The sequence below is a fragment of the Myotis nattereri genome (genome assembly GCF_964212035.1).
Source record: "Myotis nattereri genome assembly, chromosome: 2".
Classification (NCBI taxonomy): domain Eukaryota; kingdom Metazoa; phylum Chordata; class Mammalia; order Chiroptera; family Vespertilionidae; genus Myotis; species Myotis nattereri.
In genome coordinates, this window is record NC_138076.1 from 15,032,529 (window position 1) to 15,059,347 (window position 26,819).

The 26,819-nt window shown below is 38.0% G+C and overlaps 1 protein-coding gene across 1 annotated transcript in view; it reads left to right on the top strand.

Annotated features, from left to right (window-relative positions):
• The window catches only part of LOC308514811 (rho GTPase-activating protein 7-like), a 175,534-nt gene that overhangs the window by 67,955 nt on the left and 80,760 nt on the right, over window positions 1–26,819 (top strand). Inside the window, exons 3-4 of the mRNA XM_081085131.1 lie at window positions 19,769–19,918; window positions 24,673–24,816. Of these exons, the coding sequence (XP_080941257.1) occupies window positions 19,769–19,918; window positions 24,673–24,816 (294 nt within the window). The remainder of the gene's footprint in view (window positions 1–19,768; window positions 19,919–24,672; window positions 24,817–26,819) is intronic.

A 26,819-nucleotide genomic window follows, 5' to 3' on the forward strand; every position in this document is an offset into this window, starting at 1 on the left:
CCAGCAGTGCTTAGAAGTCATTATTCTATCTCAACTCTATTGCTACCTAGTTTGGAAGCCTTATCTGGAACTTTATCCTCATTTGTAAAACTACAAAATTAAATTAGAGTTTGTTATCAAATCCATGGCTCCTTTCCTTTCTCCCTTCAATGAACGCAGAGTAATTGGGGAAAACATTGTTTAGTGTTTTTTTTGTATTTGTTCCCAGAAGATTTTTTTGGGGGGTGGGGGGGCGGTCATTTACAGAGCATGACTTGTAAAATTTATAAAACCAAAGTACCCTGACATCATACATAATTGAAGATAACAGCCTGCATGTAATTACATAATCTCATTCAGTCTGTCCATTTTCTAGATAAATTTTACAATTTGTTACTTGTCACTTTGAGAGAAGAAAACTTAAGAGTCTTGCAATTTATGCCCTGGCTGGTGTGGCTCAGTTGGTTGGAGTGTTGTCCAAACACCAAAAGGTTGTTGGTTTGATTCCTGGCCAGGGCACATACCTAAGCTTCCGGTTCCATCCCTGGTCATGGTAGGCAACTAATCAATGTTTCTCTCACACCGATGTTTCTCTCTCTCTCTTTTTTTTTCTCTCTCTCTGTCTCTCTCTCTCTCTCTCCCTTCCTGTCTCTAAAAAACGTTTTAATTAAAATAAATAAGTAAAAATAAAATAAAACCATCTTGCAACTTATAATTGGATTTATCATTTAGATATTTGACAATTACATACCCCACCCCACCCCACCCCCACCCACCTTATTTACAGTTTCTATTTCCATGGTTTCAGTTACCTGTAGTCAACCGTGGTCGCCACTGTGTGGAAAATTCCTGAAATAACAGTTCATAAGCTTTAACTTGAGCGCGGTTCTGAGTAGCGTGATGAAATCTCGAGACTTTGGGCTCCTCTCGCGGTAGACGTGACTCACCCCTTTATGGGGCCTCCTCTCTGCAGACGCTCCCATTAGGCACGTAGTAGTGGGGCCCTCATTAGATGGACCTCAGAGGTACCCCAGTGCTTGTGTTAAGTCACCCTTATTTTACTTAATACTGGCCCCGGCACAAGAGCAGGGATGCTGGCAGCTCGGAGGAACCGTGAAGAGCCGCCTGTAAGTGCAAACGTGAGTACAGCCCGTTAAGATGTTCTGAGAGGGACAGGCAGAGAGGCAGCAGTCACGTAGCTTATGTTACAGCACATTGTTATAATTGTTCTTATTTATGACTAGTCATTGTCGTGCGTCTCTGTGCCTAATTTATAAGTTAAACTTCAGCATAGGTGTGCACGCATAGGAAAACACATGGTTTGGTACTATGAGTGATTTCTGGTACCCAGTGGGGTCCTGGAACATATCCCCCATGAAGGGGGGGGGGGAGGGGGGGCTGCTATAATCAGAAGCGCACACGTGGTTGTAACTCCTCACACCTGGGCAGGCATGTGGGCTCAGGTTATGTAAGAATAACTTGAATGCATGCTTTTTCCTGGCCTGGAGCTACCTCAACGCCTAGAAGTTTCCTTTGTGGAACTGTGACACTCCCCACAATCCCAGAGATTGCAGTTACCACCTTCCTCAAGTCTAACAGCAGAGCACCCTCACACAAGGTCAGCAGTGAAACCTGCCCCCCCAGCCCCACCCCCCCGCCCACCACCTCCCCGCCAGCCTTTTTAATTTTCAAATTAGAAATATAGTCATGGTCAAATAATTGCTTCACGTTCCTGTCTTCTCCCCAAATGTGCATACCTTTTTACAATTCTTTCTTTCAGCAGAGTATGATTCTTTGCCTCTCACAGCCAACCTCTTCACCTGTGTCTCCTCTACCTCCTCAGCAGCTTGGCTCCATCCATTTTCCTACATTTCTATGCTATCAACAATTTTTCCTTCTAACCTGGCTCTTTATCTTCAGTTTACAAATTGGATTTACTCTCTCCTTATCTTCGAGAAAAAAGGAGAGGCGAGGCAGGGGAGGGTGGATAAAGCGAGGAAGGGAGAGAAACCATGCAACCATACTGCAGCTATTTGGAACAGGTTTTTTCTTCTCAGCCCCTTTTTTGGTAAGGCCAGCTTAATGTCCTTGTTTTCATGTTCTTACCTCCTGTTTTCAATGCGTCTGATTCTGTCTTACAGCTTCATTACTTTTACAAATCTCACCAACCATTTCCTAGTTGCCAGGATTGAAAAGAAAAAAAAAATCACATTTTAATCTTTTTCATGTGTTTCCATTGAAGTCCTTGACACTCTTCATTACCCACATCTCTTCCCATAGGTGAAAGAGATTTTCCAGCCTGGAATGGTGTCAAGCAAAGATCAACCTTAGAATTAACCTAAAACATTGCCTTTCTTAGCGAAAAAATCTGAAAGACTTCCGCAGTAACCCCAAGGTTAAATCTCCATTTTCTTTTTATAGCTTTCATTTTTAATTATACACACCATACGTAAATGTTACCTGATGCTTGCATGAGCATACAAGTGGTTCTTAACCTTGATTAAACATTGGAATCACCTAGAAGGTAATTCTAATTCCTTTAAAAATCCAGATACACAGGCCATATTCCTGAACAATTATTTCACATTCTCTGGAGATGGAACTTAGGCATCATTATTTTATAAAGCTCCTTACATAATTCCAAGGTGAAGCCGAGGTTCCTACCTCCATCAATAGTTCTCAAATTAGAGAATGCACAGGCGTTACCTGGGAAGTTAATTGGAAATGCAAGAGGCCCTCTCCCCTACAACTGAGATTCTAATCTAATAAACGTGTGTGTATAGGAGTTATAAACCTGTAGGGTCAAAATGAGAATTCTAACTTTCCTATTAGCATGAGTGCATATAGGATGTATTATATTATTTAGTGATCGGCGGTATATTGTTTTATAATTGTTCACACTAATTTTTCTTGGGTGTGTTTTGATTCCAAACTAGATCATAGTTCCCATGTACACCTTTTTTGTTTTGTATCTCCTATAAGCATTTGATTATAGCCAAAGAAATGCAATAAATACCGGCTATGAAGCTGACTATAGTTAGTCAAGTCTCATTTTTAACATAATACTAGTTCAGTTGATTAAAATAATTTGTGTGGCCCTGGCCAGTGTGACTCAGTTGTTAGAGCATTGGCCCTGCACCCTAAGTCTCAGGTTTGATTGCTGATCAAGGGCACATACCTGGGTTGCAGGTTCAATCCATCTCTATCCTCTGATTGGGATATGGGAGGAAACCAATCGATGAGTCTCTCTCACATAATGACTCTCTCTCTCTCTCTCTCTCTCTCTCTCTCTCTCTTGCTCTCACTCCCTCCTTCCCACCCTTCCACTCTCTCTGAAAATTATCCTTGGGTGAGGATTAAAACAAATAATAATAATAAAATAAAAAATAAAGTTATCAATTTTAATAGTGATGATAATCTGTGTGAAAATTGATTTATTTTGGTCAAATTTAGTAGCTTGTTGAAACTATGTGACCATTGAACTTAAAGCTTGAAGGAGAAAATGAGGCCAATCAGAGTATCTTTCTCTTTAAACAGATAGGATAATGGAGGCCTGGGATTGGGCCTAAACCGGCAGCCAGACATCCCCCAAGGGGTCCCAAATTTTGAGAGGGTGCAGGATGGGCCCCCCTCCCCATGCATGAATTTTGTGCCCTGGGCATCTAGTAGCTATGATAAAATATTATCTATGAATTTCTAAGATATGGTAAAAAAATAATTATTTCTTTTGACTCATTTTCTATAGTGAGTATTGTAGGAAGCCATTATCTTCTATCTGCCCATATCTTTTTATTTCTGTATCTTCTCTTAGGAGATTATCAATCAGATGACCCCCTTCCCTCCACTGCATCTTCATCACAGTCACATCTAAATGTTCAGATAAGCCTATTGGACCAGAATCACAGTTGTAGGAAAGAGGGGAACTTGAATTTCCAATTAACTCCCCAGGTAACTTCTGTGCATTCTCTAATTTGAGAACTATTGATCAAAGTAATCCTGCAGCCCTGGCAGAGTCTACTCTGACCTCTTCCATATACTGGTTTACTGTGTGATATATTTTTTGAAGAAATGGTTCTATGTCTTTAAGAAATTTTAAAACCACAAATTAGTCCAATGTTTGTATTTCAAAAATGAGCTAAGTCCTCAGAGAAGTGTTTTTTTGCTGCCCACCAAACATGAAACCAGAAAATCGAAGAGCCTAGAGAGGAAAAGAAAAAAGAAAAATTTTTAATTTACCTAATAGTAATAAGATATGTCCTCTGTCCTCAGAACCTAAAGTGTAGCTACGAGACAAGAATATTGGAAATGAAATAAGAAACAAATAGTAATACAGGTTATATTGTAGTATGTGCTTTGGGGTGATCAGGAAAGGTTTTATAAAGAAGGCAGAGCTTGTGTTAGGCTCAAATTTGAGTAAGAATTATAAAGAAAGGAAATATATGGATGGACAGCCTGTGCCCTTGCATGAAGGAGGAACTTAGCATGGCATATGAGTAGACTAAGGAAGAGACCATACTAACTGAGCCTAGCAGCTCTGGGATGAGGGAAAGGAGAAAAGGAGAGTAGATTGATGGCTTAGGAGCATTGTATGGAGGAGCATTGTATGGAGGAGCATTGTATGGAGGACCATTTGAAGAACAATATGGGTAGTTTTCTCCTGACTTATTTCCTAATTTCTTAAACTTCCCAATTCTCCTTTCATTCAGAAAATTTTTACTAAAAGACTATCCAATAAACAGGAGCAAGTGGCCAGGCAGAACTCACCCACTTTCCAGAATGGCAAACCCTGGGGAAAATACCGATGGGACTGGGAGCAGGCAAGCAGTTCCACCACTGCCCTTCGTCCAAGTGTGAGAGGCTGTGATGGAGCTGGCACAGAGATCAGATCCTGAGAAAGGCAGAGCTGGGCCCGCACAACCACATGGCATTGCCGAACCCGCGGCCTCCAGCCTGTTCTTTGCAGCGTGCCTTGCCTAGGAAGCTCCAACCTTTCCCCTGAATGATCATGGGGCTGGGGTCCGTGATGGCTCAGTGGTTTTGTCCATTTTGTCAGCGTTCCACTACCTTGAAACTTAACAGAATATCTCAAGGCCAACATCATCAGTATCACCGTAGAGTTTATTTGAAATTCTAAACCTCAGGCCCCATTCCCAACCTACTAAATCAGTATCTGAATTGGAACAAGATCTCCAAGTTATTTGTATGTGATTAAAGTTTGAGAAGCACTGCCGGGCTAACGGAGCTCCGTGGTTGACCATCAACCTATGAACCAGAGCTCACGATTCGATTCCCGGTCAGGGCACATGCCTGGGTTGTGGGCTTGATCCCCAGTGTGCAGGAGGCAGCCGATCAATGATTCTCTCTCATCATTGATGTTTCTTTCTCTCCCTCTCCCTTCCTCTCTGAAATCAATAAACATATATATATTTATTAAGAAAAGCACTGTTTTATTAAAATGGATTTCCTTCAGCCGTTAGCTATGACCTGTATCCGGAGAGCCCTTCAAGGGTCATTTCCACTCGGAAGGCCACCCTGTAGGAAATTCGCCTTGGATAACTTATTTCTTACCTCTCAGACACATAACAGATGGAGAGAAGGCATCCCACAATCTCCTGGGGTGTACTTCTCTTCTGAACTCAAGTCACCCTGGAGTAGTTGGTCAGCATTCCTCAAACTAATAGAAAAACAAACAAGTAGATAAAAGGCTTCCATGCTCAGATATGAATGAAAAATGTTTAGTTAAATAAAGCTATATAACTTTATTTACTGCATGAGTTCTCAAAGCTTTCAGTATGAAAGTAGACATTAGGATGTTTCAGTAAAGAATTATGGAAAGTAAATTGCATAGGAAACAGAATTTCACAAATTTATTTGATTATTCATTTTTCTCAAGTCAAGCCTATTAACATCTCAAATTTAAAAATCCCTATTAAATCCTCAAATAACAATTAGAGGAATGCTAAAGTAGTGCCACGTGTGCACTTGAAAAAAAAATTATGAGTAAAGTAGAACACATAGCAGCATCTCTTGCCAATGATGTGTTTCCTCATCCTGTGATTTCTGGGGACCCAATGAACGTGTTTGCATCTGTCATTCCTGTTCTCTTCCGCCACCTTATTTTTTCACACCAGCTCACACCCATATAAAGACCTAGAAATGGCTGAAATGAAAAAACTAACAAGAAATCTAAATGCCTTTCCTTCCTGAGCCCTAAATTTTAATCATATTAGCTTGTTCCCAAAAGTAATTTGAATATGGGTTTTTTTCTCTCTGTGACCAAACTGGAAATTCTGCTACTGGGTTTCTAGCCAGATTGTCAAGCAGTCAGTATATCTCGTGACCACCGTGTACTTAACATTTATTAGGTGCTTTGAGAGGGCAAAAGCATAAGAAGACATTATTCCTAAATTGAGTTTCTTTGTAACAAGAGCAGAAATTGTGCAACGCTCAAGACAAAGGCATATAATTTAAAGGTTTGTTTAAAGGTCAGATTTATTTCTGACCCCAAGAAGCTCCCAAACTTTTTTAAGAAAATAGACAAAAATGACTAAGAGAACGGGGCCTGTGAGGGCAATGGGAAAGAATTGTTTCATTCTGGGAGAAGAGGAAATAAGAAAGGAGTCAGAGGGAATGACTAATAAATTAGGCCCTGGAGAATGAATATGGCATTTCCACATGAAGTAGGAAAAGGGGTGAATTCTGAGCTGAAGAGTAGCACAGATTTCAAGCTAACAGAGGCAGAAACATACCGAGAATGATTTGTTTAATCTTCACAGATGCTAAGAAAATCCAATTCTATAGTATTAGGTGTGGAATTACATTGCATTCAGGAGCATGGCAATGCACGTTGGAAGAAAGGAGAAATGGGTGGAGACTACAGTGATCCTCCGGAGCTGAGCCCGTTGTCCTTGTGTGGGACGCCTCAAGGATAGGACAGAAGAGTCCAGTATTGGGACAGGGCCCTAAGGGCCAGAAACTGACCAAGAGCTGTGAGACAACCTTGATGGGAGGGGCCAAAGTTTGGGGGAAGCAGCAGGATACCTAGGACCTTCCCTATAAAGGGAGGCATTTAACTGGGTGGACAAGGAGACGAGTTGGGAGCTACTCACCACATTTGCACAGTCGTGAAAGAATAGCACACGGAGTATGGAATCACAGCAAAGAGCAAGAAGTCCTAAAGTACCAATGAAAGTTTGGGTCCCATCTGCATCAGACAAAGGTCAGGGGAATGAATACTTAAAAGTGACAGGTATAGGCTAACACTGGACAAATCTAAGGAAAACCTATGATACTACAAGAAACCGACAATAGGGCCTCAATATAAGTAACTGTAGGGGGAATTGAAGGAAATCCTAGGGGGACAGGCAGATGTAGGCAATTTTCAAAGAGAAGGAAAGAATTATACAGACTCGGGCAATATTAGTACAGGAGTCCCTGTAAGACACTAAGTACATGGGAAAACAGTGGGACGCAGATCTCAGCGGGGAAAGGGCTGATGTTTAGACCTACCTTGTCCTTGCTAAGAAGCGTCTCCCAGGCCTCTATTGTCCTAGCTGTTTAAAGAGAAAGATACTCTGATTGGCCTCATTTTCTCCTTCAAGCTTTAAGTTCTATGATCCTCAACACCAAGATGGCACAGAGTGAGAGAAAAGCAGGCAAAGAGACTGAGATTGAGGTTCCTTTGAATACAGAGAGTGTGTCAGAAGCATTTTATTTGAGAGATAAAAAGAAAATACTTATTATGATATAGAAGTTAAGTATTCAGATAACTAAAAAAAGACTGGCATGCAATTACCACTGCGGTTGATGCTAATAAAAACCCTGCACGTCTATATAGCAACATATAATTGAAAAACACTATTGAGACTCAGAAAATAAGGGAGAAGCAGTTTGTTGAATATCCACTACTTGACAGTTAAGGTTAAATGCTTATTTACATAATAGCTATAATTTCTTTATTAAAAATTGACTGTTGCTTAACAGTAACTTGGAGTAGTAAGCATGGACAGCTACTCTCTTTGTACCCAGTCAAATTGGTCTAATAAAAAAAGGGGGAGAAATAATTTTTAGGGGACTGTGAGATGTTTTTGCTCTATGGACATTCCACTACCATCAGTTTGAACATGGTAATGTGACATTTTGCTACAAAATGGTATAATAATGATTGTGACCCAATACTTCAAAAATTTCAGCAAAATGCAACAGTTTGATTCACCAGGAGGATTCGTCATTCCCCATGTCCCCTTCTGCCCATGCACAGCCCCTCTTTCCAGTATATGAGCGCGTGATTGAGAGAGTGAGTCACTGTCTACTGTACATTAATCTCAAAATGTCAGACTGTTCGTGCTGCTGGTACCCTTCCCACCGCTGCTTGTTTGTTTCCTGCGTTTTCCTCTTTGGTTGAATGAAAATACTCCGTCCTGTGAACTCTGGGAGCAAGATGTGCCATTCTCTTGACCCACCACACGGCTCCGTCAACATTGATTTGAAACAAACCCTCTAGGGTTGTCTGTGTTCCTGGCAGCGTTTCAATACTAACATGTGGTTAATTTTTTAGAGGGTTTTTCTTCCCCTTCCTGTGCTCAAGAGGAGCCGGGGAGTTTGTGGGAAACAGCAGCTTGATTCGCGCATCTGTGGCGCGCGCATGTTTCCCTTGGAGATAATGACCCTTTCTTCCCAAGGCTTGTTCTGCGGCACGTTGTGTTCTAGAAACTCCGAAGGAGGAGCGTGTCCTAACATCTTAGAGGGCTTTTCAACAATATTCTTAGACGTGGCATGGGAGGGAGCTCATGGAATTCTCACAACTCGCTCCCTCACAAAACTTAGCAATGAATGCATATGTGTTACATTTATGGCCACTTATACTCAGTACGCATTGGCCATTATGTTAGTAAATGCACAAGTTGCTTGTTGTAAGTACTTGCTCACAGCAGGTCAGTTCGATCAAGTAGCCAATTTCTGACCAAGAGAATAAAAGATATCGTAAGGCAAATAATAGGGAACTGACTTTCTTAACCATTACTGTTAAGTTTTTCCAGGTACGACAAGAAGTAATTTTATTCTGTTCTAACTTCCATAGTTCATAGAAACTGTCTGATGGAAGTATTGCTATTTTCAATGACATAAGGAACTGTCACCTTAAAAGTCCTACTAATGGAATAAAGACATTTCTTAGGATCATTTTATTTACTTCCTATTATCTTAGTTATAGTAAAATTTACATTGGGTTCTATTTTGATGAACAAAGAACAGAATCTTAAAAATAAGGAAATCGTAATTCCTATTTTCCCCTTGGTTGGACTTTCTACATCTGTAATGGATCAACACCCTCATTCCACAAGGAGACATTTAGAATAAAACCATCCAGTCCTTCCTTTAACTTACTCACAGTAGAAGGGCATGTCCTTCCAATTATTGTATCAATAATGGTGACAGGTTTACTGGAAGATCCATGCTTTTTCATATATTTGGCTTTTTGTCATCAGCAAACATCTGTTGTTGAATAAAATTTGAATACAATTTCATTACATTGAGTAATGACACACACCAAAGCAGAAATTGTGTGGAAATACCATTTCTGATTAAATAGTCCCAGAATGCTTCCAGAGTGACTTGCAATTTGACATATATAAAAATATATCATCATGGATGCTTTATGTTAGGACTCAACCGTTGGCCACCAAGAACAGTGAGGTGAAACCTTATTGACCTAGCAGAGGACCCTCCTTATCGGCTTCTAGAACATCTCTACTTCTGCAAGTCACTTAAATGGCATCTCTAGGTTCACCTTGAGACAGAGGCAATATTGCATCACTAGAGACCCCATACAGAAGTGACCCTGCCCAGGAACAGGGACTGCGAAGAGAGTAAAAAGGTTGCATTTTCTTTTCCCACTTTCGATATATTTTTCAAAGACATCATTATTTTCCTTGTAAAAATAGCATAAGGAAGATCTGGAAAAGGGGAGTTGGTGGGTGAAGAGAAAAAGTGGAGATAATATTCACGGTAAGCTCAGGGGACAAGGCAAACCAATACAGTTCAATCTAACACAACAAATCTTTAGGTATGTTGAGTGTCTGTCTTTCATTGTGCTTTGCACAACACTTTAGCCAGAGCTGGTCTCACACCACCGCTCAACTCAAGCAGAATGCAAACCTGTTGTTCACATGCTTTATGTCCTATTATATCACAGCACACCTTGCACTTTCATGCCTCCATCTTCCCAGTCTTACTAACTCGGTTTGTCTTCTCTATGAGTCTTACCCCATTTCACCTGAATAGAATCTCTCTTTTCCCTTTTTTTTTTTAAATTGTTGTTCTATTTAGTTTTGTTTGGGTTTATTTGTTTGCTTTCTTTAATAGGATTTTGTTCTAACACTAAACGCAAAGTCATTCCATTTACTTGTAGCTGTGTGCATGTCAGTCTACTAAATGTTATATAAAATTCTTGAAAGAAGAGAGGATTTGTTTGATCTCTTGCACACAACACAGTGTTATCTATATAATAGTTGCTTAAAAAATATGGGGGGGGGGGGAGTTTATACAACCACCTCCCAGAAACCAGGACTAAATTTGCTAATGGGCCAAGAGTAACTTAAACATTCAAAAAGAAGAGACTTACAGTAGCCAAAATACCCATCTGTCAACTAATGTATGCAGTTATCATGTGTAGTTTTTCAGGGTATATTTTAGCCTTCTCTCCAGCTACCTTCTCCTTCAGTCAAAACCTAGGATGCCAAGTGTTTCTTGATATTACTAATCTTAGACAGTTCTGTATTAGGAAAAACACTGCATGACTCTTAAGGTCCTTTCCAGCTCCAAGTTACTACTTTATGGTCTGTTTCATTATTTTACCACGAAAATAGAATTTTATCACTAAGTACTGTTTCATCTACCTTGGGCTTCTGAGAAGAGTGATACTGTATTGTCCTAAACCCCACCTTTTGAAAACACAGAAAGTTTTTTAAATTATTGGTTCAACCCTCATTTTTTATATATATATATATATATATATATATATATTTCAAACCATAATATTTTAAGAAAACCCGAATCCCATTTTTAAATGCCATTTAACATTATTCGTGTAAGCTCTCTAACTCATAAGCCTTACCGGTCACATTTTTACTTGTACTTATTGGTGTTTATATGATTGATAAGCCAAAGAATTACTACTCATCATAGGAAATCGGGGCAAATCAACTCCACAAGAGACTCACATATTATTGAATTTGACCATTTGAATTAAAAGTCATATAAACATTGGGTCCCTTTTATGATTGCATAGTTTTTATGGAGAACAAGCACGATATATAGATAAGGAAAATGCTTTCTTCAGTGTGCTAGATTCCCGAGGCAGAAATTTGGGTTGAGTTATTACCATATTGGGAAAGAAGAAGGCATTGTTTGGTTTCCTTATGCACAAGAGAAAGGCAAACAAACAGGTCTTAATGATCTCAGGGAATTAGAGGATGAGTAACCTCAAGATTTTGGAAGCAAAAGGCTATTTTTCAAATGTCCCTTTCCCTAGAAAAGTTATACCACAAAGACGTTTTAGAGTGGTGAGTCTCGTAAGGACACAAACAATGAACCACTCTCTTGCCAGCACATTTTCTAATCAGTGCATCTGAAAGTTCTCTACAATTAAAGAGAAAAAGTTCCCATTATAGCTATTCCTGCTTTTTTTTCTCTAGAAACTTTGACTTTTAGAGATTGGCAATATTATCTCGATGGTCATTAAAAATTGGGTCTTAGTAGGCAACTAATTGTGACTTAATAAAAAAATATTGTTGAGTCCTACTATGTGCATTCCTGTGCTAGGTACTTCAGTGGTTACAGAGAAGCATGGGGCCCCGTCTGTTCTCATGTGAACTTTAAAAATTGATTAAGGAGACGATTTGTGCATGAAATGCTTAATGATATAAGAGAACTACTGCTTACTAGTTATTCTTGTTTAAATTAGTAATCATTGAAAAAAGATCAATAAAAGAAATATTTATGTTAAAAGTAAATTATATACATCCTGGAATTTAATTGTCATTTATTTTTATCGGTATTTTTTTTTAAACCCAAGGATGGGTATCCTTCCAGAGCTTTCTTTTGTGCTTCTGTATATATGCATAAAATACAGAAATACAGAAGTTTGCTGTGGTGCCTGTATAGTGCTTATTCGGTACCTAAAGAGTTTCATGCTATATGCCCTGGCCCATGGCTCAGCTGTTGAGCATCATCCAGTGCACTGAAAGGTCTCCGGTCCAACTCACAGGCAGTACACAACTCCAGGTTTTGGGCTGAATCTCCAGCAGGGGGAGGCAGCCAGTTGATGTTTCTCTCTCTCTCTCTCTCTCTCTCTCTCTCTCTCTCTCTCTCTCTCCCCCCCCCCCACTCACTCTGAAAAACAATGGGAAAAAAGTCCTCATGTGAGGATAACAACAAACAAAACAAAGCAAAAAAAAAAAAAAAGCCACAGACGTACCTCATGTGATAGTAGTGAACAAATATATAAAAATTGACTATAAACTTCTTCATCCCCAGAAGATTTAGTACAAAACATTAACACACCGGTTCTCAACCTGTGAGTCACAACCTCTTTGGGGTCGAATGACCCTTTCACAGGGGTCGCCTAAGACTATCGGAAAGCACATATATAATTACATATTGTTTTTGTGATTAATCACTATGCTTTAATTATGCTCAATTTGTAACAATGAAAATACATCCTGCATATCAGATATTTACATTACAATTAATAACAGTAGCAAAATTACAGTTATGAAGTAGCAACGAAAATAATTTTATGGTTGGGGGTCACCACAGCATGAGGAACTGTATTAAAGGGTCGCGGCATTAGGAAGGTTGAGAACCACTGCATTAACAACTTAAGTAAATCTGCAATTCTAAAATGATCACAAGAGCAGCCTCATGCATTTTTCACCATTTATTTTGTTACTAAAAAACAAAACAAAATGGCAATTCTTAGATTTGCCTAGGATTATAACACTGAATAAGATACTGTGAAAAGAACATTTCCATTCATTGAAGTTGTGTAACTAAACTTAAGCGGCAATTACTGTTTATTCATTCAATGAAACAACCATGTCAAAGACCTCTCTATTGGAGTGGCATTGTACTTAAAACTAAGGGTTTCCTCTGACATCCTGCGGCAGGGAAGTGTGTTAAGCCAAAGGAGTATTATTACATGGGTCAAAAATAGAGTTTTCCGGAAAAAGCACAGGATTCCCAGTTACATTTGAATTTCAGATAAACAACAACAACAACAAATGGTTTCGTATAAATATGTCCCAGGCAATATGGCCCCATACAATATTTGTACATATGCCAAAATTAAATATTTTTGGTTTTCTAAAATTTTAATTTAATTGCTCATGCTATACTTTTATTGGCAATCCTAAATGCAAATGAGAACAAGCATGGAATATTCGAGAAGCCAAAGGAAGTTCAGTTCTTTAGCAGACCATTTTCCAAAATATAGTATGGTTTATGGAAGATTACATCACATAGTAGAAGGATTTGTTATTTTATAATTTTGTAATTTGATATGCATCAGAAAGATATGATTATACAGCATTTATATATTAAAAATGCACCCTTGACTGTAAAAAGGTGAGCCTAATTAAAGAAAAATATTAAGAGATATAGAGTGGTGGTCCACAGGATTACTGACACTTGAGGAACATGGACAAGATCAGGGAGAGTGATGAGACGTAAAACTAGGTAAGCTGACCAAAGCCAAGTCAATATAAGACATTTTTTTTTAAATTAAGTCATTTTTATCAAAAAAATAATAAACTTTACTTGTGTCTTTGTTTGTTGCAAAGGAAAGACCTCATTATATTCCTGAAAACATTTTATGGAATTTTAATGTTAAGTAGATATTTTTCTTATGTTTTCAAACCAGGAAAAAGTCCTGTCTCCTTTAATACCTGAACCCAAGCAGAGAACTATTGAGAGCAGGGATGGGTTATAAGGAGTCAATGGGGGAAAACGGGGACCTATGTAATACTTTCAACAATAAAGACTTTTTAAAAAGAACTACTGAGAATTGCAAACAAACAAAAATTAAAAAAAACAAACCACTGCAGGCATTTTCAGATATTGCTTTGTGTCTGTCAATGTATTAAGTAGCCCTGAATGTCAATCTCCACCTTTAGCACTTAAAGTGAAAAACTGGTTTCAGAATGCATACCAGATAATTTAGATACAAATTATATCCCAGCCCCAAAAATGGGCCTTTGAAGCCCGTGGAGGAAGATTTCCCTGGACCGAGGAATCGCTGCCCACACAATTCTCTGCCTGGTTCACACCTGCCTCTTCTGAGCATTCTTTAGGGCCAGCTGCAAAAACGTCCTTAGAAACTATTCAGGAACCTCTGTGTGCAATTTACAAAAGCCCCAGCTCAGAAATGCCCCCTCCGTAGTCTAGTTGGAGTTTAAAAATCAAGCAAAGGAGAGACCTATTTTCTTCCCAGGCCTTATAAGTGGGAGGAGATAAATAGGGAGTGACCATAAGCATTCAATATAAGGCCACCATTTACATTCCAGTTAAAAGATTCCTTGCAGCAACTTCCAATGAGGGTTACTTGTCACTCTTCACCACCTAATATTAAAATGATAGTGGCACATGTTATTCATTAGAGATAATATGCCAAGATTTTGTGGTTGAACAGACTATATCTGACAAATAGGAAATAGTTGCTGGTTTGTTTTCTTGCCTCCCATTCTGCATAAGTTGCAGCTTGAAATGCACAGGAATAAAAAATTAAGGCTGACTTTGTTTAACTTGCCTAGAAACTCTGACATAGGATAATTATATTAACTCTATCTTACTGTCGACTCAAATGAAAAATCTTTACTGCTTGTGAAGAAAAAAAAAGAGAGTAAATAAACTTCTGGTTCTTTAGGCAGGATATTATTTTAAGAAAGGAAAGTCTAGAATGAGGAATTTATTGTCAAATAAAATGTATAACACTAATATGAGATTTCATACTAGTCCAGCTGGCTACAGATCAAATAATTCAGAAGGAAGTTGAGCCAAGTCTTTTGCTAAAAGGTCCCTTTCTTTCACGGGGGAGCAGGGAGCATGACCAGCCCAGAATAGCCAGTAAGATGCCTATGGAATCAAAGACAGTGTAGGAGCCAGAACCTTGGATTATGAATCAGGAAGTCTTAGGTCTATTCCTGGCCTAGCCTTTAATTTATTACGGCTGTCTCTGATGCCACAACTCATTGACAAGCAGAACATTCAGGCAATGCTGTATTTGCTCAGCCAAATATCCACTCTTTGGAAGCATAGGGTGTTTTACTGAATTTTTTTTTTTTTTTTGCTTTTCTTCCAAATGCTTAGATTAGGAAAACAGAGCCTGTGGGCCTCTGGGGGAGGCACCCCCCCTTCACTGATCTTCATGTCTGCCCAGTCTGTAAAATACCTGGTCATTTGCATCGCTTTACCACCCCCCAATTGTGCTGTGTTCTGTATTGTTCAATAATAAAGGCGGGTTGGAATTCTCTTCCCCCGATGCAAGGAAAGAAGGGTAGTATAGGCCCCTGTTCAGAGGCTTCCTGGAGAGAACGACCCCCTAAAAGCCCTGTATATCTCTCCCCCAGAGGCCAGGTGTCAAAGTGGCTTCACTGCCCATGGACCCAATAGCTGTTGAAAAAAATAAGGAGCATCTTTCAAATCTCTCAATGAGCACCAGGTGGCCTTAGCCATATTAGGTTTTGATAACAAATCAAATTGAACAGAAGTCTCTCTCCTGATTTGGCTAAGTAGCCACTGACTTGTGTCTGAAAGAGATGTTTTTCCCATGGTAGCTGCATATATTATCCATACCTTGACAACAGCTGGTTACATTCTCGAGACAACAGGATGTTTCTGTTCTTAGCAGGACGCAGGCACATATTGGGAAAAGGAGGCATAGATCATACCGCCAGCTCAAAGTCAGCTCACAGTCCACTAAACACTGTTTCGTCATTCAAAAAGCTGATTATGGCTATCCCAATAAGAATAGCCTGCCCATGTTCTAAACAGGCCCTTCATCTTAGGCTGCATTAAAAAGGGTAACAGGAGTCCTCAAACTACGGCCCACGGACCACATGCAAATACAAATATTGTATTTGTTCCCGTTTTGTTTTTTTACTTCAAAATAAGATATGTGCAGTGTGCATAGGAATTTGTTCATAGTTTTTTTTTAAACTATAGTCCGGCCCTCCAACGGTCTGAGGGACAGTGATCTGGCCCCCTGTTTAAAAAGTTTGAGGACCCCTGGCATAGAACATGGGGGGAGGTACTTGCCTCCTCTGCCTTGGTCAGAGAACACATACAGTAATATGTTAACTCTGGGCACCAACCATTACTTGGGTCATGGACAAAATTTTATCATGTCCAGAGAACAGTTGACAAAACTAGTGAAAATTTGGAAGCATGTTATATGTGAAATAATGAAAAGAACTGAAGATGATCCACCTAGAAGAGGTAAAAGTGGGCATAACTTAGTTCTTCAAATAATTGAAAGGCTATTTCAGGGAATGGACACTTTATGCTATCCAGTTCTGCAGGAAGGACTTGGGGAGTTAAAGGAAGGCAGAATTTGACTTTGTAACACTCCTAAAGATTGTAACTGTACAAATACGAAACAGGTAGCTTCCTAGAGAATGATATATAGCACATAGTAGATGGCCAATAAACATGTCTTGGATAATTGTTCAGTAAAGACCTGGACTAGATGTTTTAAAGGTTCTTTGCAATTGATTTGTGATCATTGGTGTTCTTCTAAAATATAGTTTTGGGAAGGAATGGGAACCTGGTTGCAGAAGCTGAAAAGAACATACATGATGCCTAAATCTCTCTCTCTCTCTCTCTCTCTCTCTCTCTCTCTCTCTCTCTCTCTCTCTCTCTCTTTCTCTCTCTCTCTCCATTTCCACCTCCATCTCTGTCTCTCCTCTACATCCTCAGAAATCTCTCTTGGACCACCCTATACAAGGTGAGACACTACCCCCGAAGTTACTGTGTATCTCGTTACCCTTTTTATTTTCTTCATATATTTGTCTTGTTTGAGAATATGTTAATTTTCATTATTCATCTTCTCATGGTTGACTATAATATTCAGGAAAGCAGTGACTTTATACTTGTTGTTCACTGATGAATATTGTATCCCTTTAATAGTGGTTGGATACAGCTATGACTGCAGGAGAGAAGGAAGGAAAGATAGGAGGGAAGAGAATTTGGCATTTTGGCCTTGAATTAAGGGGGTTAAGTTACTGAAATACTGAAAAGTTTGTTAATAGGCAGCTTCACTTCTTAAGAAGTTAGTTTCTCTTCATGGACGGGAATGACAGCATGCAATGAAAGTTCCACTGTGGAAGTGAATGTAGCCAAAATCTGCAAGTGCACATTTCTGTTTTCAGGCAGAAGCTATTTACTGCAGCTCAGCCATGGACATATGAAAGGTTAGCACCTTGAAAACTATTAATACTTGAGCTTTAAAAACAAGAACAATAATATTTATCCAAAGCATCTGATTTGTAGTCAACTCTATTTCGTGAAGTTTAATGGACGTGTATGTAACATGTGCTACTGACCTGTGTACTTGACACTTCAGGCTGAATGGAATGACTGGTGATGAAGGAGAAGCATCATGAAGGAAAGGGAAAAACAATAGGCTATTTCTCTAAAGAAATACTGCAGATCAGAGCTGTTTGGTTTTATTTCTTTTGGCAAATCATTTCAAATAATTTGATGTTCAGCCCATGGATTTGAAAGTGGTTTTAAGACACAATCTCAACATCCAGTTAATTCAAAAACAAATTGTTTCTGAGACTACTGCTACAGGATATACTGCTTTATCCAACATTAATTTAGTAGCTGGAAAAATATCAAAATATATTTTCTAAGGCTTTGGGAGGTGTTATTTCACTGGCTCCTATTGACTTCATTATTCTTATCCCTGAAAACATCTTGCATGAGCAGTGTGTGTAATTGGACTCTATGTGTGCCAGGTAGAAAAATATAACTTTTGTGCTTAAAGATGTTACAACTGGGAAGCAAAAGACAATCACACAAAAACTGTGACTAAAGCGATGCAAAGAACAATACCTTGTCAGACAACTTTGGTTTTAAAGGAAAGGAATTATACAAGCAAACACATTGAAGGAATAATTAAGGGGACTTTGAGTCTTCTATTCAGTCAGAGTTTTCCATTTTCTGGATTATCAAGAAGAGAATTAAACTGAATAATCTATTCTTAATTTATTCTCAAAATTAATATCTTTGTGGAAAGAGTACTAGCTCTTTCACTTTGACATTAATCTGTTAACGAAGCACAAGTTTAGCTTAATCATTAAGTTAATATATAGATAAGCACAAATAAATTATCTATATATTAACTTAATTAATGATTTTTTAATCAACTTAATCTAGGAAATCAATTCTTTGACATCTTAAAGATAATTCTTTATAACATTAACAATCTGCTCTAGTTGTTTGAGGTACAGAGACCCCTATAGAATTAGATTAATCCATGAAATTGCCTTAGTCCTTATTCTTTTATGGTTCTTCCTAACAGTGGCCTGGGAATATAGGAAGATTAAAAGAAAAAAGTCAAAAAACAAACTAAAAGATCTGATTCAGATAGTCAGCTCAGTCATGCCACTAGTAATGCCGTCACCTAAGCAAAGGCTCCAACCTGTTCCCTTATACCCACACCCTTTAGGCTTCTGTTGTGATTTGTTTCCCTTTGAGGTTGCCGCTGGTGGTCCTTTCCAAGCTGATTTCACCTAGGTAGATATCTCAGACAGATGAGAAGATGGCAACATGAGTCACAAATGATAATTTCCCTCGAAGGGTTCTACCGGAGTCCATTGCATCCCTCAATAGAATCTTACTACGCTTTTCCTGATCTTTTTTTCCCCCCCAATACTCTACCCAACCCTGATACCTTACACAAGACACAAGGAATTTGGAAGATTTCTAATATTAGTTGACTTGATTTGAACATCCAAGAATAGTAAGCAGTCATGCCCAAATAACTCTAATAAATAAGAAGCTTTAGCTATTTCTATAAGCAACAGTATTTTCATTAATATATGTCTATATTATAGAGAATTTAGAATGAGTAACCAACATAATTTACAAAAATATATATGATTGTGTGGGCTTTTTTCAAAAGTTTGTGAGTAGGAAAGAAGATTGCTAAAAAATATTGACAATAAAAGCTTGAAGCAACACTAGGAAAATGGCCCCATGCAAAAAAAAAAAAAAAACACAACAACAACAACAAAATGAAACAAAAACTTGTTCTCTGCCCAATCTGAAAACCTGTCTCATTTGATTTGGTTCCTATTTTTTCCTATACTCAGAAGTAGTCTTCCAAAAATATTCTCTAATGTGTCTCCTGAAATGTCTAACCACAAATAATTTAGTAGTATGTTACAATGGATTTGTCCTGGACAAGAGAAGTATAACTTTTCCTAAGAATAATTCATTGGAAAGTCGTACATATGCATCAGTGCTCATTGATGTTGTACTTCCTTTTCACTGGGCCTTGATCCGAAGGGTATGCATTTAATATTCATGTCAAATGCTTTCTTGGCAGTTGGTTAGTATCTTCCCAATGAAGAGACCATTGATGGTGCAGAACAGAACTTCCCTTTCCCCTTAAGTAGAAGACTGCCCATTATTCAGTGTCCTTCTTGTCACATGGAAGAACAGGGCACTTCTTATTCTTTCCAAGAAATGGCCTTTTAGATTCATAACAACATGTTCTGTTCCTCAGGAAATAAAAGAAGATCGAGACAGGGCGCGGCTTGACTCCATGGTGCTGCTAATTATGAAACTGGACCAACTGGACCAGGACATTGAGAACGCTCTCAGCACCAGCTCCTCTACATCCAGCACACCAACCAACCTGCGGCGGCACGTCCCTGTGAGCCTTCCACTTCCCACTTCTGTTCCCATGGGCATGCTATCGCTTTACTTCATGCAGTCCCTCTTACACATGAAACATCTTTGATGGCAGCATCTACCCACATGCGACCCTAAACATGTTCCATAAAACTCACTCAAATACTTCTGTGTTTCATGCAGAGTCATAAGAGAAGGGTGTGATTCAAAAGAAAATGGTTATTAGACAGAAAGAGGTTCACTTTGGAAAATTATGCTTCCTAAGTGATTAAATCCTCTTCATATGGTTGTTTCCCTAATTATCAGTATTCAATGATATGCTATAAACACAATTAACAATGTTATGTCTATCTTATTTAGTATTTTATTTCCAGTGCCTATAAATTTACATTTCATGTAGAAGATTATAAATATTTGCTGCATGGATGAGTGGGTGGATGGATGAATGGGTGGATGGGTGGAGAGACCCATCCAGAATACTAAAAGAAAGAATTTAGATCAATTTGAAAATACTCTAAAACTAACTCAGTGAAATACAATAAGTAGGACAGAGGTGATAATTTTGTTCTATTGTGTATTAATTTTACATAAGATGTACACTCCTCAGAGATTCTGACACTCAAAATTTGAAAGACACAGATTCTGGACTGACTGTACACTTTGCATATTTAATATTATTTCCATATTAAATGGCTTATATTTTGGAAATTAGCAAATGTGATATAGATGTATTTATAATTAAGCCATGCATTCCTTTTCAATTAATCTGTTATTTTCATTATGCAATGATGAACACATTAAGTCAAGAAATTATGCATTTACCTAAGAGAAAAGGGACAGACAATTCTATATATAAATTTGAGCACCTTTCAAGATAGAACTGTTCTATATCAAATCTTTTAATTAGTACACAGTAGTTCTACAGTTGATTCTGTAGTTATTCAAGACTCAGTCTGACTGTGGGACAGAATATTTCAAAGTCAATAAACAAATTAAAATAATAACTTTAGTATTATTTTAGTATATACTGTATATTATTATAAGTTTTTTACATATATTAACATATTATTCCTCATAACATTTTTCAAGTGAGTGAAAAGTATGGAGAAGTTAGTAATTATATGTATCAGAGATGGGATACAAACCCAGCCAGTCTTAATCCAGAGCCATGTCATATGACCACTACGCTATACTGTTTGCTCTAGCTGACTATAATGGAAATCTAATAGCTTGAACAAAAAAATATAATTAAAAGTGAATATGAAATTAAATACTTCGACCAGAAAGCGAGTAGGAATGGCATTTTTATTTTTGCCTATAACCTTCTGGATAATATTTTTGTATCGTTCAGGATTCATCTCAAATATTTTCTTTACAGTGAAGTCTTCCCTAAATCTCCTCTGTCTTCCCAGACATCAGTTATTTCATCCCTGGTGGAAATACAATGAGAGTAATCTGAAGACCAATAAGAAGGGATGTTTAAACTTGTTTACATATGAAGGGTATATAGAAGTATCATACTCATGTTCATAAATATTTTTAAAGCCAGACATAATCATATTTTTCAATAGGAGGTCCTTAATCCTTAGTACTTCTTTGCTATTAATGTAGGCATAGAACACATTTTCTCTTTTAAAATTGTCTGGTGTGAATTGTTCATCTCTTACTATCTCTTTATTCTCTCTACTTTTCCCTCTACATTAAACTTTCCTCAATCCCCAAATATGTAGGAGAAAACCCACAGCTCATATTTCTGCTAAATACAACTCCATATTGTTGTCTTCATGTCAGAGAATAACATAGCCCTTACCTGTTAGACATGTTCCTTTGTTGAATAGTAAAGACAAAGAAAAACAGGAGCAAATGTGGGTGATGATTTTGGAATTTGCCTATCTCTACATCTTCTACCTCTCTTTAAAGTATAAATTGGATTTTGTATTATATGTCATAGAATATCACTACCATTGCCTAATAAGGGCTCATTCTTTAAATCAAGATCTACTTCCAAGTATTCCGTTCAACAGATACATGGAAAAGGCAAAATAATATAGTAGAAACATTATGAACGTTGGGGTCTGCAGGCCTGGGTCCAAAGGGCAGTTCTACAGCTAAATATCTGAGAACACAAGAAAATCCTTTAATTTTTTTTTACCTTCACGTTTGCGTGAAAAAGGAGATATTGTTTCCTACCTAATGGCTTGTTGGGAGGAGCCAATGAAAGAACGTATGTAAGATGCATTGCACAGGTCTGGCAGAGAGTACAACTGGGTGTTTGTTAATTCCCTTTCCTTCTCCCATGTACTCACTCATACCAGACGCTGGCTAAAAATGAATAAAATTTATCCTGTAGCCCTCAAAACTTCTTTTTGGTCTAATATGGGGTTTTTTTTTAGGTCATCCCTTGTTTTTTTATTTCTGTTCCTTGGTATTTAAAGCTAATTTTAAAATTCTCTCATCGCCAAAATATTTTCCACAGGCGCTTTCCATTACTTTTGATAATTGTGCCATGGACTAAAGAGATTATAACAGGATGATTATGACCTTGATTGTCCACCAAGAAGCACTGTCCCAGATTCAGAGAAACTCCCTCTGCCGCACCCTCGTACTGCACTGTGAACTTACAGTTCAGCTGGGCAGGCAAGACTTGCAATGAAACAGTGAGCTCTGACTGAGATACTGAGATTCCTTATGAGAAAATGCTGGAGCAAATTCTACTTCTAATAAAATATTTAAAGAATAATATAGGCTGGAATCTTTAAGAATGTCTGCAAGGTGAAAAAATACATATTAAAATAAGGGTAGAGGTAAACTTAAAGGAGCTCTCTTGATAGACCCTAACAAGTTGGGGTCGAATAGATCTGAGTTTAATGCCAGCTCTGACACAGAATGTGAATTTGGTCAAGTTAGTTGTCTTAAGCCTCGGCTTCATCATCTGTCAAGTAATAATGATAACTTACCTTCTACGTAGAGTTGGTGAAATTGAGGCAGAAAATAGCTGTAATGTATTGTCTTTAAAAGATAAAACATATAAATGGTAGATTTTTAAAGAATTGTCATTTAACTTCAGAATTATTGTATTGTTAGAAAGATACAAAGTTACCTTTTTATTTATCTAATCAATTCATAAACAAGGTAAAATTAATGTGAAAGATTTCTGATGTACATGAAGGCTGAATGTAAATGACTTATACTAGTAAATTACCTGCTACTTATGCATTTGAAGTTTATAGATTACCTTCTCTTTGTGACTATTCATTTAATGTTGACTCAATTTTAAATTTTAATTAATATTTCTCTTATGGTAAACTGTTGTCTTTTCCATGCAAAAAAAAAATTTTTTTTGATTATCACTGATCTAAAATTACTCATGGCATAAGAAATTTGGTTAGGGTTATGTGTTTTACACACACATTTAAAGAATACAGATTCCTTTTTGTATTCATTATTGCTGTATATGTCTTTTTTACTTCTTAAATCCCACTTTTTTATTTTCTTTTTTGCAGCTTTATTGAGATATAACTGACATATAATATAGTGTACACTTAGGGTGAACAACATGATAAATTGATACACTTATATATTGCAAAATTATTACCACAATAAGGTTAGTTAACACAGCCATCATCTCATATAATTATAATTGTGTGTGTGTGTGTGTGTGTGTGTGTTGAGAACATTAAAAAGCTACTCACAGCAACTTTCAAGTATGTAATACAGTATTATTAACTATAGTCACCATTCTGAATATTAGATCCCCAGAACTTATACATCTTACAACTGGAAATAAGTACCCTCTGACCAACATCTCCCTATCCTTCTCCCCTCCCCAACCCCTGTCAATCACCATTCTACTCTGTCCTATGAGTCTGGCTTTTTTTTAGATTCCACATTTAAGTGAGACCATACAGTATTTGTGCTTCTGCCTGACTTATTTCATGGCCTAAAGCTTTCAAGTTCCATCATGTTCTCAGGAGAGGCAAGATTTTCTTTTCTATGGCTAAGTAATATTTTAGTGTACATACCTGTATATATGTGATATTCCATTGTATTCATGTGTGCATATATATACATATATGTACAAATATATCTTCTTTATCCATTCATCTATCATTGGACACTTAGATGTCCATTTCTTAGCTATTGTGAATAAGGCTGCAATGAACATAAGGATGCAAATATCTCTTTAAACAGTGACTTCGTTTTCTTTGGAAGTAGCATTACTGAATCATATGACAGTTCTAGTTTTAATTTTTTTTAGAAACCTCCGCACTGTTTTCCATAGTGGCTAACCCAGTTGACATTCCACCAGCAGTACACAAGGTTCCCTTTTCTCCAAGACCCCATCAACACTTATTATCACTTGCCTTTCTGATAACAGCCATTTTAACATGTGTGAGGTGATACCTCATGGTGGTTTTGATTTTGCATTTCCTTGATAATTAGTGATGTTGAGCATCTTTTTATGTACCTGCTAGCCATTTGTATGTCCCCTTCACAATCAGCTGTTAAATTCCCAAAGTTGTATATCACCTCTTTCTCTAGTATTTGTTTTCTAAAATCAGGGCCTTGGAAGAGTACAACTGTTACAAAATAATGCAGGATTATAAAAAAATAATAATAATGCATGATTATGGGTGACACTCAATGTCAGTTGTCAGCAACTCTTTGGTGTGTCAGTGTGTGTTAGAAGGAAGAGGTGAGAAGGTGCTGGTAGCAGGGAGAAAGGCATGTAGAGAACATGTGCATGTCCTTCATCTAAATGCATCTTCTTAATAGGACCTGGAGTCCGGATCTGAGAGCGGAGCAGATACCATTTCAGTAAATCAGACACCAATACATTTGTCTTCTAACGCCGAGTCCATTGACCTACCATCTTCCACCCTAGTGACCAATTCTGGAACCAAACCCAAGTCTACCACGGTAAGTTATAAACGATAGCAGTCACTTTCAACATGAAGTGTGGATGATCATCAGGTAAGAGTTCATATTTCATCCATTCAATGTAGAAGAAATACCCTTGGAGTCTTAGTTGCAGTGACTTGCTAGCACAACCCAGCATATGCTGTTTGTCCTGTAAATGATAACACAAGTGCTTCCTGGTTCCAGATTATGCAAAATATGGTATTAAATTTGTTGCTGGATACTCAGAACTTTAAAGAACCAAGAATGCAAAATCTGAAGGTGGCTATCTTTGCATTATTTTCTTGACCATACTGCTTACCAGTTGAAAATTGCCTTTCTAAGCTTAGATAGATAGATGTAAAATCACACACAGCAAAAATTGTATGTGGTTATTAAATGACGTAGCTCATGTAACATGCTTAGTGAAATGCTTGGCACAGAATAAACACTAATGTAAGCTACTATCGTTACTTTGATGATGCTTCATTGACTTTACAGTGCTACCAAAACAAATGAAAAGGAGAATGACCACATATAATATTATAGCACGGTGAATTGTGAATAAAAGACATTTTGCTTTAAGTAAAAAGTTGAACTGCAACAGGAAAGCAGTATTTGACTCTGAAAGGTAACATTTAAGGAGGAAGTAATTACTACTTCAAATATCTAACGTCCCAGCAGCTCCAAAATAACCTTTCCTAGTTTAGTGAAAATCATAGTGTTGTATTATTTTTTTTAAATGCCCATGTTAGCTTAACACAGAGAAATAAGTTTGGGTTCCTTGTTTGCCTGTCTTTAAAATAAAAGACAAGTCTGAAATAAGACTCAAAAGAGAATACTGTACTCTGAATTTAAAACATAGTGGATATGGTCATTTGCAAGCATATCTAGAGCACTTTTAATGCAATAAATATTTATTGAACACCTACTACATGCCATGCATTATGGAGATGATAAAGAGTGGGAATAAAACATATTCTCTGTCTTTAAGCAGCTCTCAGCCTAGCAAAGGGAGGTAGGCATGTAAAACAGTGAAATACAATGACTGAAATACAAATACATATATGGCTAATATGCTAAGTATCCCTCCTACCGTCCGACCAGTCGCTATGACGCACACTGACCACCAGGGGGCAGACACTCAATGCAGGAGCTGCCGAGCTGCAGTGACTTGGCAGCAGCGGTTCTTGGATGACACACCCCAAAACCAGAGAGAAGGGAGCCCAATTCCTCACGGGTCCACGCAATTCCACCTTTGGCAGTTGGTTATGGTGTTGCTGGAGGACTGTCAGCCCCAAATCTGGTTTACTGTACACTTTCATTTGCGTTCTATACCCTTTATGACAGCAACTTTGCAGAGTGCCCTCTTGCACTCCAGGACCCCTTGGGGGATGTCAGAGAGCCGGTTTCGGCCTGATCCCCGCAGGCCAGGCCAAAGGGCCCCACCTGCCAGAGGGACCTGTCTCACTCCACAGACTCTGGGGAGGGACTGCAGGAGGTTGGCTCCAGGGTGTATCCAGCCCATCTTGCCCAGTCCCATCCTGCCAGCCACCTTCTAATTAATTTCATTTCAAGGTTCACAAATCCATGCACTGAGTCATTAGTACTGAAAATAAAAGAAACCAATGATATACTACACAATGCTATTTTGGGGTACACTGAAAAAATAGTGTTAAAAATAATGTGTACCAACAGGCTGACTTCAATGAAATGGTGTGCTTCTTTTTTCTAATGGGTAAAGAAGGTTAAAATGCAAAGTTATAATATGAAACTCAGTGATCTCATTTTACCACTTGCTTATTAAGGCAAAAGATAAAAAGCCACTCACTGGTTTTAACGTGAAGGTTTGAGGAACATTGGAGCATTGGCTCTTTTAAGCTTGGGAGGAAGTGTGGCACTGACATATAAGAAGAAAACCTAAAAGAAGGTAAATTACCTTTTAAAGGTATATGCAAAGAGCAGTTCTCTTCACGCTGATATTTATTGCATGTTCCTCTTTGCTTTAGAACTAGAGGCCCGAT